This window comes from Miniopterus natalensis, chromosome 4 (assembly GCF_054644295.1).
Source record: "Miniopterus natalensis isolate mMinNat1 chromosome 4, mMinNat1.hap1, whole genome shotgun sequence".
NCBI classification, from domain to species: domain Eukaryota; kingdom Metazoa; phylum Chordata; class Mammalia; order Chiroptera; family Miniopteridae; genus Miniopterus; species Miniopterus natalensis.
The window spans coordinates 48,710,270-48,725,625 of NC_142084.1; the positions used below are offsets into that span (position 1 = coordinate 48,710,270).

The window sequence follows — 15,356 nt, forward strand, 5'->3', positions numbered from 1 at the left end:
TCTATTTTTATTATATGCTTTCCCCACTATCACTGGCACCATAGAATTCAGAATTACCAGGAGGTAGATAACATGAAATAGGAAAATAAACTTAAGTTTAAAAATTACCCTTTCTAATGGACAGGATGTATCATTCAGATTAGGACAAATTCTTGTGGTTACATATAGGCATGAATTCAGCTGTTATGTTCTAGAATAATCCTTACTGATGTTTACTGCCTTGTATATTCTTATTGATCATCATGTATAGGTTGCTAAATGTTTGATTATTACTCTTATACAATTGATTACAGTTAATAGTAGCCATAACATTTTCAAAATTTTAGAAATGTCCTACAGATTTTTTTCTCCCCACAGTTCCTCGTTGAACTGCCTTGAAGAGAAGCAATCAACTCAGCCAAATAAATGGGTTTAAGTTTTTCTATCGACTTTCCATACACCAGTGCCTTGAGGCAACTTTTTAATGGTGTAGAAGCTCATAAAGATTTAATTGGGAAAGAAATATTTATGGAGTGTATTGGCAGCAAGATTACAGAGGTGTAATGGGAGTTCAGAATAAGTATAAGCTTGGATCCCTGAATTCGGGAGTGTCTGTTCTAAGGCCGTAACTCTCAACCGTGGCTGAGCATGGAAACTGCACATTTGATTTAGATCCTGAAATGAACTATTAAAATATTAGAAATGCTGAATCAGGACGGAGATAAGGAGTAGACTGATGTATCTGTACTAAAAGAAAAGCACAGATAATTTTGAGGTTTGGTTGAAATAATGGAGAATCTGGAAAGAGGAAGATGTGTTAAGAAGTACGTAATAACAAGAGTAGTTCAATTCTGTAGTCTGACCCTTTGGATGCTAATCTTAGACCCTTGCTTTGGTCGGTGTCTTAGTCTATTGATTTGCTCTAACAAAGTACTTCAGACTGGGTAGCATAAACGACAGCAGTGTATTTCTCACACTTCTAAGGTTGAGAAGCCCAAGATCAAGATGCCAGCACTTTAATGTTCTGGTGAGGGCCCTCTTCCTGCTTCTTAGCTGGTGCCTTCTCCCTATGTCCTCAGATGGTGAGAAGGGCAAGAGATCTCGGGGGGGGGGGGGGGGGTGTTCAATTAAAGGAACACTAATCCCATTTATGAAGGCTCCATCTTCATGACCTAATCATCTCCCTAAGGCCTTGCCTCCTACCACTGTCACATTGGACATTAGATTTTCAACAAATGAACTGGGAAGAAAACACATTCAGACCATAGCAGCTGGTGACTTGAAACTTAACATCAGCATATTTCAGTTTTCTTATATGTAAAATGGGACCAATAGTAGTGCATTTTGAAAAGGTTGTTTAAAGGGTGAAATCTGATAATTTAAATTATTTAGCACAGTGCCTGGAATATTTAAGTGCTCAATAAATATTTATTGGGTTTTATTTTGAGTATAGTGAAAAGATCCATGCTTTATTCAAAGTGGTAAGGGAATATTAGTCTTGCTTATTCAGAAAAACTGTCTGAAAAGTGATTATAAAGTTGTATATTGAGATAAAATGAGTCTGGAAGACAATGCTTCCATTTAGAAGAAAGGAAAAAACATGAATAAAGATACACAGATTAGAAGAGGCCACTCATATTCTAATTTAGAGAATATTCTAAGTTAAAGGGATTTCATGCTGCAGAATAACACAGATAGCAATAAAATACCTTGAATAAGCATTCTCAAGGTTATATTCTTGGATAATTTTCACATCATTGGGTGTTTAAACATCTTCAAGGTTATATTCTTGGATAATTTTCACATCATCGGGTGTTTAAACATTCTCAAGGTTATACTCTTGGATATTTTTCACATCACTGAGTGAAGGAATCTTTATTAAATAGGGAAGGACCATGCTTTCTAGAAATCTGTGTAGATCAACACATGTTTATGTCAGATTTTATGGAGATTTAAAAGGGATTTTTTGAAAATCTACTTTAAAAGATGTACTTACAGTTTGGCATATATGAATATGAAGATAATTGCAAATATCAGATATACTTTGGGCTTTTACAATTCTTTCTGATTATTCCTGTCCAGTGAAGGGATGCATGCCTGTTCTGAGCATGATTTGTTCTGCTTGGGATGAATCTTTCCTGCATGTGCCTGCTCTTTGTGCTTGTCTACGCTGTGCACACTGGATATCTTACTATATATTTACGGTAACCCATAATTATCTTGGGCTCAGAGTCTTTCTCAAAATATTTTTAGCTCTAGTCGTCTGGAATTGACTTTTACAGAAGTTTGGCTTTCAACATTATACACGACCACATGTCAACTATTCTGTTTGGCATTTCCATTCTCTAGCCTAAGTGCTCCTCCCTTAGCAATGTTTTTAATGGTGGCCTGTGGTAATGCAGAGAGTTTTTTCACACGTTTATATTACACAGCAACTTCCTTGTTGGGGTTCAAACTCCAAACCCTCTCCTATTGTGCAGGTCTTGAGGATTTCCCTGTAACTCCAAGAGTTTCCCCTGGGAGCTGTAGAAAATGGGGTATGATTAATCTTGTATAAAGCGATGTTCAGGAATTTTATTTTATTTGATAGGATTAAGGAAATGCTATTCTTCACTAAATAATATGATGGCCACAGCCTCCTGCCCTTTCTCCTCTGGCCCCAGCTCATGGGCTCCCCTGTCTCTTCCCCCCTCTCCTCCTCTTCTCCCTGCTTCTTTCTCCTTCCCTTCTTCTAGTTCGTGTTCTCCCTGTGGATATCCCATTTCTGTTTCTCTGTTCAAATGTTTTTGTTGTGGCGATTGTCATTTACAACTTCTCCGTCATAAGAAGCTGTAATGTTAAACAACTGTTTTTTGTGTTTTTCTTTCTTTCTTTCTTTCTTTCTTTCTTTCTTTCTTTCTTTCTTTCTTTCTTTCTTTCTTTCTTTCTTTCTTCTCTCTCTCTCTCTCTCTCTCTCTCTCTCTCTCTCTCTCTCTCTCCCTCCCTCCTCTCTCTCTCTCTCTCTCTTTCTCTCTTTCTCTCTCTCTCTCTCCTCTCTCTCTCTTTCTCTCTTTCTCTCTTTCTTTCTTTCTTTCTTTCTTTCTTTCTTTCTTTCTTTCTTTCTTTCTTTCTTTCTTTCCTTTCTTTCCTTTCTTTCTTTCTTTCTTTTCTTTCTTTCCTTTCTTTCTTTCTTTTCTTTCTTTCTTTCTTTCTTTCTTTCTTTCTTTCTTTCTTTCTTTCTTTCTTTCTTTCTTTCTCTTTCTTTTCTTTTCTTTTCTTTTCTTTTCTTTTCTTTTCTTTTCTTTTCTTTTCTTTTCTTTTCTTTTCTTTTCTTTTCTTTTTTTCTTTTCTTTTCTTTCCTTTTTCTTTCCAATCAAGGCCTTAGAGGTAGAGCTGTTTACACAGATGAGGTGCTGGAGAACCTCCAAAATCGCCCTTACCCCTAGGTGCCTGCTAGGGTGATGAGTACGCAGCTGGGGGTCAAGGCTTCCTAGGCCGCTGTGGAGAGAGAGACGACACTAATCCCACTGTTTACTGAGAGTCAGCCCCTTTTTTTCACCAGTTTTATTGTTGTTGAAAAATAATTGACATACATCATGGTGTGATTTACATCGTGAAGTGGTTACTACACTTGGTGGTGTATGGATTGGTGCAAGCTTTTGCCTATTTCCAGAGTTCTGAAAAAGCTGATTTTGCCAGTTTTGCCAGTATATCCATTACCTTTAAGGAAGAGATTTTCTGGTCTTTACTGATCCAAAGGTGCTTCTTGAATTTGATTTTGACAAATAAGTGTGCAATTCTTCCTTTCTTTCTCCCTCCCTCCCTCCCTCCCTCCCTCCCTCCCTCCCTCCCTCCCTCCCTCCCTTCCTTCCTTCCTTCCTTCCTTCCTTCCTTCCTTCCTTCCTTCCTTCCTTCCTTCCTTCCTTCCTTCCTTCTTCTTTCTTTCAAAGTGGTTATGCAATTGTACCCATAGCTTTGAAATGTTATTGTAATGTTTTTCTAATGTATTGATTGTTTCTGGGTATAAAAACAATCCTGTTCTGTCAGTATGGCTATAAATTTTATCTAAGACCACATTGCTTTAATACTTTTTTTCTGGGTAAATATAGAATTAAAGGATATAAAACTAGCTTGGCTGGCCATGGCTCAGCAGTTCAGCATTGGCCTCTGATCCAGGCGATCAGGGTTTGATTCCCCATCAGGGCACATGCCCTGGTTTCAGGCTGTATCCCCAGTGGGGGGCGTGCAGGAGGCATCTGATCAATGATGACTCTCTCATCATTGATGTTTCTCTCTCTCTCCATCTCCTTTCCTCTCTCTGAAATCAATAAAAATATATATTTTTAAAAAGGATATAAAACTTAATAAACAATTACAAGTGTAAATAATGGACTTAAGAGCTATTGCTTAACCTACAAACAAGAAAAATATCTTGTTATAGCTTTATTAATTAAAATGTAAACTGGATTAGAAAAAAACATGTGGACATTGAATTAGTTTATACATAAACTCATATATTTCAGATAAATACTAAAAAGCTATGTTTATGAGTGAGATTACACTTTTTAAACTAAACATGTCTTATATAATGGTAATTTCAGGTCTCCCAACTTTATAGGAGTAGCAATGATTATTTTGATAATTGCAAACCATAGTTGACTCTATTTACTTTACTCCTGAATACACTTTTTTAAAAAAGTAAATTGTTAAAAAATACATTAAATACAGTCACTTTTTAAATTTTACTTTTTTTCTATAGGACTTTGGAGATGATGGATCCTTGTACATTACTAAGGTTACCACAACTCACATGGGCAATTACACCTGCTATGCAGATGGATATGAACAAATCTATCAGACTCACATCTTCCAAGTGAATGGTAAGAATTGTGGTGTTGCTATAATTACTTCTTTCTTCACTCGATATTCAAAGAATATCATCGTTGACTGGGAAGGCAAAGCTTCATTTCTTTGCTTGTTTGTTTTTTAGTTTTTTTCGTCTTGGGACTTACTTTTAATGTGAAACCTTTTTCAATTAAAAAAAGTGTTTGAGTTAAATAAATACTGTAAGCTGTACCATTTTCTCATCAGGAATCATTGCAAAGTAACTCATTCTAATTAAAAAATTAAAGCATAGGAAATTAAAATTACTTTTTAAGCTTAAGAATGTCAACAAATAGGCAACCGCATCAATTTTAGAAACTAAAAATATAAAAACATTTAAAAAATTTAATCAGATCATCTATTTAATTTACCTTATTAGTGGTATAGAAAGCTGTTATTATTTTATACTTTTAATGGTTAATTTGATGACTATGGACATTAGCAAAATAGACTTGATATTATTTTTATAATTATAACTTTGTTTTGCTTCTGATTTAATTCAAATTTTAGTTATTTAGTTGAATTAATGATATACAATTGCATGTTTAATTAATATACACCTATTCATTTTTATACTAATATATATGTTAATTTACTCTATGATTTACAAAAAGGAGGCAGAGACTTTCTTGGCTTCCTACAAGAACAGCAAGATGGCTAGTGTGTTTGGTATGAATTAAGAGAAGAGTGGCAGATTTGAGTTTGGAGAGGTGTACTGGGGTCAGATCTCATAGAGCTCTGTAGACCTACATATTTGAATTTTCGTCCTAAGTGTAATGAGAATCTATCAAAATGTTTAGTGTATAAACTGGCACCTTCTGATCTGTTTTAAAGTGACTGGAAGAACTAAGATCTTTAAAAAATATTTTAATAGTCTAGGGAAGAGATAATGGTCACTGAAAATATAGATTAATGGTGAAGAGGTAAAGAAGTGATCAGATTTGGAATAGATCTGATGATGTCACTGAAAAAAGGTATGTGAGTATGAGAGAAAAAAAATTAAAAAAAAAAAAATTAACCCAAGGAATTTAAAGGATATATGTGGGAGAAATAAACTTTCCTCTACCCTCAAGATTCTTCTGACTGGTCTAATAATCAAAGAGACATGAGACATATTAGCAAGAAAAAATAACCAAATTTAATAATACATATGTATGGGAACTCCACATATATGAGAAAGCCAGAGACCCCACAATGATAAGAGGTTCAGAGATAAAAAGGGAATATGGGTGTATAAGACATCATGAGGTATGGGTGAGATAAAGGGCATTGGGGGCTTCCAAAGTTCATTGAAGGACCTTAAGAAGAGCAGACTTTTAGTAAATAGAAGTTTGCCTTGTGCTGTAGATAGGTCAAATGTTATCTCTGATAACCTCTTATGGTCCAGGCTGCTAATTTAAATTGTTCTAGGTAACTAAGGGGGTGGGAGCAAAAGTCTCTCTTGAACTTGCTGCTCAAGTTGCCTTTAGCTCAAAACAATCTACATGGCACAGAGACACACCTTGAGGAGACTCATTCTGGACCCCCACAGAAACACTTAGATATGTGGTCATGATATTAACTGCAATGGAGAAGCAGCACATTTGGAGATTGAATGAGATTAATATGTTTTTTGTTTTTTGCATTTTTGACAAGTTAACTTCAATACAGTTATCCAGATGGAAGTCAATATGCAAGTTATAAATCTGGAGCTCAGAGGAAAATGACAGGCCAAACCTGTATATTTAGATAACATCAAAGTGCATAGACTTTATTTAAAGCCTTAAATGTGAGCTTGATGAGGTCACCTAAGGAATGAGTATAGATGGATATGAGGTCAGAACCTTGGAGCTGACGTTAAAAAGTAGAGAAAAGAAGAGCACCCTGCGATGGGAAATATGTGTCTTGGAAGTAAATTAAGAAACTGTTGGAAAAAAGGTTGAAGAGATTGGGGAGCTCATGGTTTGATTATTGTTGGCACTCATTAGAAGCAGAGCCATGCTTAGTTCTGGTTCAAACCCAGTTGGCAAATAGATATGAGTGAAGGCTTATAAATTGAGTTCCTAGACACACCCAGTCAGGTGTCCCAAAATTCAACTCAATTATGATACTATCTATCCAGAAATAGAATCAGATTTCACAGGTAAAGGATTTAATCCCATAAGACTACCCACCCCTTCACACACACATACACACTTCAGACACCAGCTGTAAGCAGAGACAGTTATCTGTGTTTCTGACCAACCCACTATAGAGTCCAATGTCCCCCTCCAACTCAGAATGCAACTGGCTATAAATCAGAGGTCTCCACAACCCTCTTCGTGGGATCAATTAATTTACTTGAATGGCTCATGGAACTCAGAGAAATAAGTTACTGGACTACCAACTTATTACAAAGGATATTAAAGGATACTAAAGGATATGAATCAATAGCCAGATGAAGAGATATCTTTTGCTTGAGTCGAGGTCCCAAACAAAGGATATTCTGCCTCCAGGAACATGGGGCTTGGCAAGGTGGCACATGGAAGCATTCTGGTTTCTTAACTAGAAGCTCTCCAAAAAGAAAGGACCATTGAGCTGTTCTCCTGTTTTGTTTTGTTTTTCTATGGAGGCTTCGTTACCTAGTCATGATTGATTTAGTCATTGGCCATAGAAAATTGAACTCATTCTCCAATCCCTCTTCCCACCTTGAAAGTGAGAGGATTAGAGGTTTCAAACCTCTGATCACATTGTTGGTTTTCCTGGCAACCAGCCATCACCCTAGGGTGCGATCTAAAGTAGACTCATTAAGATAATAAAAGACACCTTTATCACTCTCAACACTTTGGAAATTCTCAGGATTTTACAGGCTCTGTGCTAGAAACAGGGTTGAAGAGCAAATAAATATTTCTTATTATAGATCACAATATCACAGCTTGGAAAATGACTTTCAAGAAAACCAGTGAGGAAAGCAGGCAAGATGGGAAGGCGTTGACGCCTGCTGTTCCAACTGGTCTCATTTGTTTGGGGCTGAACTTTCAGATACAGCATTTGTAACTGAGGGCACGAAATCTTGGTGTTACAGTAGGTAGGTAGTTATTAACGAAGGGAACAAATGCAATCACATTAAGCCTGATTAACTAGAAAGTGGCAGCTTCGCAGACACGCTTTGCACCCTCTACCAAAGGGACATTAATCCCCCAGCAGGCAGGAAAGACTGCCTTTTGTCTCCCTGGGGAACAACCACCCTGTTCACCTGGATTACAGATGGAAAGGGAGGAACAGCGAGGTTGCTGGGCGAGTCCGAGTCCACAGTAGAAGCCTGGTGACCAGGTGGAACTTCGAGGCTTGTGCAGTAGGAGCCAAAATGGTGACCTAAAGGGGAGGGATCAAACCTGGGAAAGTCTGGGGAAAGGATTGGGTAGGATAAGGGCACCAAACCCAGGAAGATCAAGGAAAGGGGAGGGCCCAGGAAAGGCTGAGAAAACCCAGGAAAGTTTGGACAGTTTGAAAGACAGCCTGCTTGTTTCCAAAACCAAGAAAACACGTGGATTAGCAAGGACCCCGGGGCAGCTGTCACTAGAGCCCGCCTGCCCTCTACATCCTCAAGGGCGTATTATTTCTTTTAACCCCAATAAGCCTTGCCACTGTGCTTAAACTTCTTTCACCCTTGTGCCCCTGACGTTATTTTCTCAGGACACTGCAAGAGCCCGTTTTCTCTGGCAGCGCTGGCAGAAGGGGACGGTTCCATGTGGGGGTGTTCCTTCTCAAGGGGCGGCACCCATGGGAGGTGGCTGTTGCTGCGTGTCTGCTCCTCTCTCTTTCTTTGTGTGGCTGTTTACCTACTAGTGGCCTATGTGACAAGAGCAATGCTCTGCAGTTTTGTGGGAGAGGAGTGATCTTTTATCTCTTCTCCTCACTCCCAGGCCTGGTTCTTCCAGCCTACGGACCTACCGTGTGAGTGTTCTTGGTGGTTTGTAGGACAGTGCATGGCTCATGTTTTACCTGCATCAGAATAACATGAAAAAAATTATCAAAAATGTGGAATCCTGGCTTCACCAGCACTCTCTGGAAATTTGATTTGAAGTCTGCATGTTGACAAGTTTCCCGTGTAATGCTGCTGCCTAGGGGAGCATGAGCGCCCTCGCAATGGCTGTTCCTCAGGGGCTGCTGCTCCTCGCTCATTTCCGATGCAGGTTCCTCACAAACCTCACTCTGCTGCGCCCCAGCTGGGACGTCCTGGAGGAAGACTTTGAGCCAGACTGCGGCTTTCATGTCGCAAGGTGTACCCTGATCTGTGCGGGGGAGAACTGAAGCTTTCCTATTTCACCCTCTCCTGTGAATGGACAGTTTACTCTCTGATCTCAGGTTTCCTGAAGTGAAATATGGAAATAAAGGAGTAATGGGGTATCAGAGCTCCCTCCTCCCCAATATCAGTCTTAACATTATGAGTTGATTAAGAGGAACTCAATACAGTAGTCTCCCCTTATCTGCAGAGAATAGACCCCCAGTGGATGCCTGAGAGCACAGATAGTACTGAATCCAATATATTCTATGTTTTCTCCTATACGTAACTTTATTTATGATAAAGCTTAATTTATAAATTAGGCAGTGTAAGAGATTAACAATAATAATAAGATAGAACAATTATAACCATATACTATAATAGAAGTTATGTGAATGTGATCACTTATTTCAGGGTATCGGTTGCTGAAGTCTTCGTATAGGCTCAGTGCTTCCATGAACTGAAACACATTTTCTATTCATGTTTTCTACGCACACAATTAATGCCTTTTCCACCTCACTAAGCGCTTGTTATGAACTGTGGCTGCAACTTTTGCAGCTTGAGTTGTGACAGCAAAACTAGCAGGAATTTCTTTTGTCTTCACTATTTCACTGATTGAAGATACTTTCTTACTGTAGATCTTAGCAACCTTAGCATACAATTCTTTTCTTTGTGTATTAAGTTGAGAACTTTCATAACTTAAGATGGAAACACTTTCTGGCTTCTCCTTGGCATATCCAAATTACCAACATCACTACTCTTATGCTTTGGGGCCATTATTGAGTAAAATAGGTGTTCCTTGAACACAAGCACTTGATACCATGACAGTCGATCCAATAATCAAGACGGCTAATAAGTGACTAGTGGTCAGGGAGCATATACAGTGTGGACATGCTGGACAAAGATGATTTATGTCCTGAGCAGGTCATGGGATTGCTAGAGATTTCACCATGCTACTCAGAACTATGTGTAATTTAAAAATGATTTGTTATTTCTGGATTTTTTCTTTTAGCATTTGTAGACCTCAGTTGAATGCAGGTAACTGAAACTGCAGAAACAAAATTGTGCATGGGGCGGGGCGGGTATTGCATTAGGTGTGATTGCCTAGGCTGAGCACTAGTGCTTTCCCTTTTCTAGGAACAAAGATGCCTAAACCTGGGAGTAAAACCAGCCTCTCCCATTACCTACTACTACATGTGATCTGCTTTAAAATCCTTGGTATACATGTTTCCATGAGGGGTGGGGTTTGGAAGGAGGAACATTTATATTATCATTACTGAACATTAGTTGAAAGTGAACAGAGAGAGGACTCTGGTAGCTGGAGAGTGATGTGGGGTCCAGGAAAGGAGTTTTATAAAATTAGAGATATGATCATTTTTTATGCTGGGGTAAGTAACCCAGTAAATGTTACTGTACTAGAGGGGCTCATTTGCATGCTTGCATCAAAGCCCAATAAGATACGAACAGGAGCTTGCTGCAAAGAAAATAAAGGTTGTGCAAGCTGGTTTTGCTCAGTGGTTAGAGCATCAGCCCGTGGACTGAAAAGTCCCGGGTTTGATGCCAAAGGCATGTACCTCGGTTGCAAGCTCAATCCTCAGCCCTGGTCAAGGTATGTGTGGGAGATGTTTCTCTCTCACATCAATGTTTCTCTCTCTCTCTGAGGGAAAAAGAAAAAAAAAAAAAGGAAATACGGGTTTATTTTTAGGAAGTGTCCCCAGACCATAGATACAGGTTAGCTAATGTTCAATGATGTGGCTCCCCTATAGCTTTCAGGGGATGGGTGGTATAGGGGTAAAGCCATTAATCATGGTGACTAAGGGAGTTAGAGTCATGGTCAGGGTCATGGTCCTTACTGATCGGTCAGTGCTAGGGTAGGGGGTAGTTGATCAGTGCATCTGGTTCTGACTGACGTCAGCCCCACATGGTGTTGCTTTGCCTGGTTTCCCTGCTTTTCTGGGCCTGGAGCTAGAGCACAGCTAAGACCTAGATGTCATCTTGAGTTTAACTGAAACTCTGTCTCTGAAATCAACAGACCCAAGGCTTTGTTCCTAAGATCATTTGATACTGACCAGAACCTCACTGTCCTGAGGACTTAATGATAAAGGGAGTGAACATACAAGGGAGGAGGCAGGTGAGGCAGGGTGCCAGATGAGGCCAGTTTGAATCGAAAGGAAAGAAAGGAAAAAAGGTCATATTACAGAACTGAAGTTTCCGAGTGGTTACGTAAAGATGCAAAGCAGTTCATTTAAGAGAAAAGGGGATAATTGCAGTAGTCATATCCTTAAAAAGTTGATGTAATGTAGTTACACCAATGGAAGGATTGGTGTTTGGAAAATGAATAGTTAATCTGCTGAAACAGTGAACAAGACAGACTGGGAACAGGTGCTCAGGGTGGGAACATGCAGAAATCCTCTTTACATTGCTGGGATATTTTTCAGTGCAGTGAGGAATACCAGTTATTGAAAATAAGGAATTTGTGAGAACATTAGTGGTCTGAGGAGGGCAAGAGATGTAAAATAATTGCCCTGCCGGACAAGAGGGTGACTGAGATAGCAGGATGTAGTTATGCTAGGCAGAACTTTGGGAGTTCTGGAGGAGGTATATATCCCTATGCTTTTGTTCAGTTGTGGTTGACTGTGAATTTGCAACCATAGAAAGAAGTGATTGGGATTTAACCAGCATTTATTTTGTTGGGTAAGTGGGAGAGAAACATGCAAAAGAAAGTTAAGCAAGTTTATTAGAGAATGATTATAATAAGCAGAATTTTATATATTCTATTATGTATATAATAGAATAAGTGGTAGAGTAAGGGAAGAAGTGAGATGGTGAGAAATGTGAAGAAAAAAATGATAGTAGTTTCCAAATTGGTAAGATAATAATAGAATGGGGTAAAGACAGAGAATAATGCAACAACTTTACTCAAAGCATTTTCTTAAGGAGTCTGACAATTTCTGTTTATAAGAAACACTTTTAACTAGATTAAGTCTATATAAAAATATATGGACCATAAAGTTTTGATAAATGTTCAGGCAGCTCAGCAGTTTTAAATCTAACTTGCCAGTTCTGGCTTCAGCCGAAAAGGAGAAATGAAGTATAAAATAACACTAATTCATCAAATTCAAACATAATTGATCAAAAGCTTGTTCAGATGTATTTTTATCAATGAGGGAAGATAATATGTGCATTTCAAGAATCATCTTTAATATTTAAACATATTTGAAGGGCCAACAAGCTGTAGAAAATATATGAGAGATTGCCTTTAGCTGCTATAACAGCAACTCAAAATAGCAGGGCCTTAAAGAAGCTACAGGTGTGTTTTTCTTATGCATGGAAGAAGCCCCATGAGGGGATTCAGGATGGCCACTCCATGATGTTATGACTACCCTATGCTTCTCCTTTTGTGGTTACCACAAAATTTCCATTTTCAGAGGCATCCTTTGTTTTCCAAATGGTGGTGGAAATTCAATCATGTTCATATTTCCACAATGAAAAAGGAAGAGAGAGGAAGAAAAAATAGCACGGACACCTGAGAGGGCACTTTTAAAATAACTTTAGTGGAAGCACCAACCATACCTTTATCGGTTTTCAATAAATACAGAGATCACCAAGTACATTTCTTTGACCTTTATCCACAATAATTATGGATTCAATTAACCACAAGGACAGGCAGAAGGGGGAAATAAATTTTGGAGTGAACTAGCCATCTTTGCCATAAAAGCGTTTAGTACGTCAAAATATTTTGCAAAACAGTAATAGAATAAAGACTGCTAACCAACTAAATTCAATGGAGTAAATTTGGAGATCTAATTGGCTTTATTAAGTGATTCATAAATAAGACAGCATCACATCTAGCAACTAGAGGGAGCTCTGAGGATTTATACAAAATGGAATATTTTTATAGAAAGAAGGGTTGGGCAAAGGAGCGATTAAGAAAAGAAAGGATTACTTTTGGAGGAAGAGCACAGGAAAGGTATTTAATCCTTCTGGTTGCCTCTTCTTTCTGTGGGGGATGGCAAGGGTCCACCTGACAGATTACTTCACTGGTATTTAACCAAAAAAATTTAGACCAATTGATTAAGAGATGTTGAACTGCAGTGAAATCAGATATTAAATCTAGGTTTGCTATCATGGGCTTTTAGCATGAGAGACACTATTTTGGGCCTGTGGTTTTCCTCTTTAACATGACACTTTCTAATAAAATATTTTGAAATACTAGGATTAGCTGTAAAATAGCAGCCCTACAAGACATTTGTTAAACAAGCCATTTCTCCCTTTTTTGGTGTTTCTCTTTCCTTTGAGTTTAAGGTGTTTTATATTTGGCATAACTTTATACATATACTTTTGTGTATAAATAAGTATAGTAAACTTGAGATCAATCAGAATATTGTTATAGTTCAATCACAAAAGAATGGTTAGGTTTGAGCTTTTACAGTGGAAAAATACAATGAAAATGCAAGAAAATGCAAATTAGATAGCCAAATTGCATATTTATGGACCTAATAAATCTCTAAAACTAGTTTAATTCATTTTCCATTCTCCATCCACTTTTCAGAAAAGGTTAAAAAGACCTTTAGAAAATTAGATTTTCATAGGGAATTTAACATATTTATCTTAACAATTTGTCAATTAGTAATAAAAATAAAATATATCATTGATTACCATAAAAAGCTCTGAAAACACAAGTTAATGGAATTTGTGAAAAACTGTTTTTGAAGTGCAAAGTCTATTTAAGTATCCCAGCGTGAAAGTCAAATAAAAGTCTATCAATAGCCCTGTTTTGTTTTGTTTTTTCAAACAATGCAAAATTAGATCACTGAAATATGAGAGTGCTTCTGTGTCCTTGTCAGAAGAAACATTATGTATAAATCAAAGGTGCTTGACTCTACCAGTGGAATTCATTTCATGCTCTCCTTTTTCTTTTTATATAAAGTAAATTGCCTTTAGATCTTCAGCTTATGATAGAGAATGTTTGAAAGTGTAAAAGTTATTCAGTGTTTACACTACCCTCTGGGCAGAAAGCGTGTCCGCATTCACAGTGGGCCCGTAGTAAGCTGCCATTTCCCTCACACTGTTTAAAACCTCACACGTCACAGCAAGGGTATTTTTTTCTATTCATGTCAGAAATTTCTATACAAAACTGCTGGTTTTAAAGGATGCCTGTGTAGAATACCCCCATTTTCCTCCCCTAAAGTTAGACAGTGGCTTAAGTGTAAAGTAATAATGGGCAGCTTTGTTTGCATCATAGAATTGAACTTTCTTATCCATTCACAGGCAGCCTTCCCTCCTAACCCTGCCAAACTTTCTGCAAGGCCAAAGTACGGATGGGATTCAAACCTTCCTGTAAACAGTAAGATCCAGAAAGCAGGGAGTAAGAGGCCTCCTTCCTCCTCTCCTCCTCCCACTGTGAGTTATCAAAGGATGAGAGAGAGAGAAGCCTTGAGGGTTACTCTGGCTCAGTGATTCTCTCTGTGGTTCTTGGGCAACCAGTATCAGCAACTTGTTCTAAATATAAATGATCAGGACAGGATGCACCACCCCTATGGAACCAGAGGCTCTGGGCATGAGGTAGAATGTCCTGTGTTTTAACAAACCCTCCTGATAATGTTGACTGTTAAGTTTGAGAACTACAACTCCAAAAATTGTATTGGCTAGAAACATAAGAAGTGGGAGCATGTGTTCCTTCCTCATATTCTCCAGCTTTATTCTCTTAATTTTAACACAAAACTAAATTTATGGCAATCTCAGGGAGTGGCTCTCTTCTAGGGGTGGTGAGATCAGTCATGTATTAAATGTCTTCCCCTTCATAAGGTCCTGCAGCAAACAGTCTTGATGTCTTGCTCCAAACCCCACACTGGCCACCTCAGCTTTAGTGGAGGTCCTTTGACAGCCTGTTACTATAGGAACGAGCCTTTCTCCCACTTTTTTTAGAGCTTTATTTGACACAGGAAATTTTACCAGATGCACACAAGGTAGCTCAGATGTTCTGGGAATTTAATGCCCCTAGGGACAGAACTTAACTAATAAGATACACAAGTCAATGGGTAAGAAGCACTCATTCTGTGGGAAGATTCTGAGCTGTCTTGTACATGATTCTTCAGAGGGTCCACACAAATTGAGCTCTTTTTGCTCACAGTGCTAACATGCTCATCAATTTCATGAATGCACCTCACCCATCCCTCCCTCCCTCCCTCCCTCCCTCCCTCCCTCCCTCCCTCCCTTCCTTCTTTCTTTCCTTCTTTCTTTCCTTCTTTCCTTCACTTCTATCTTACTT

The 15,356-nt window shown here is 38.4% G+C and overlaps 1 protein-coding gene across 1 annotated transcript in view; it reads left to right on the plus strand.

The window, feature by feature from the left end:
- Positions 1 to 15,356, plus strand: part of FSTL5 (follistatin like 5) — a 491,494-nt gene that overhangs the window by 350,719 nt on the left and 125,419 nt on the right. Inside the window, exon 8 of the mRNA XM_016200335.2 lies at positions 4,718 to 4,838. Coding sequence (XP_016055821.2) covers positions 4,718 to 4,838 — 121 coding nt within the window. The remainder of the gene's footprint in view (positions 1 to 4,717; positions 4,839 to 15,356) is intronic.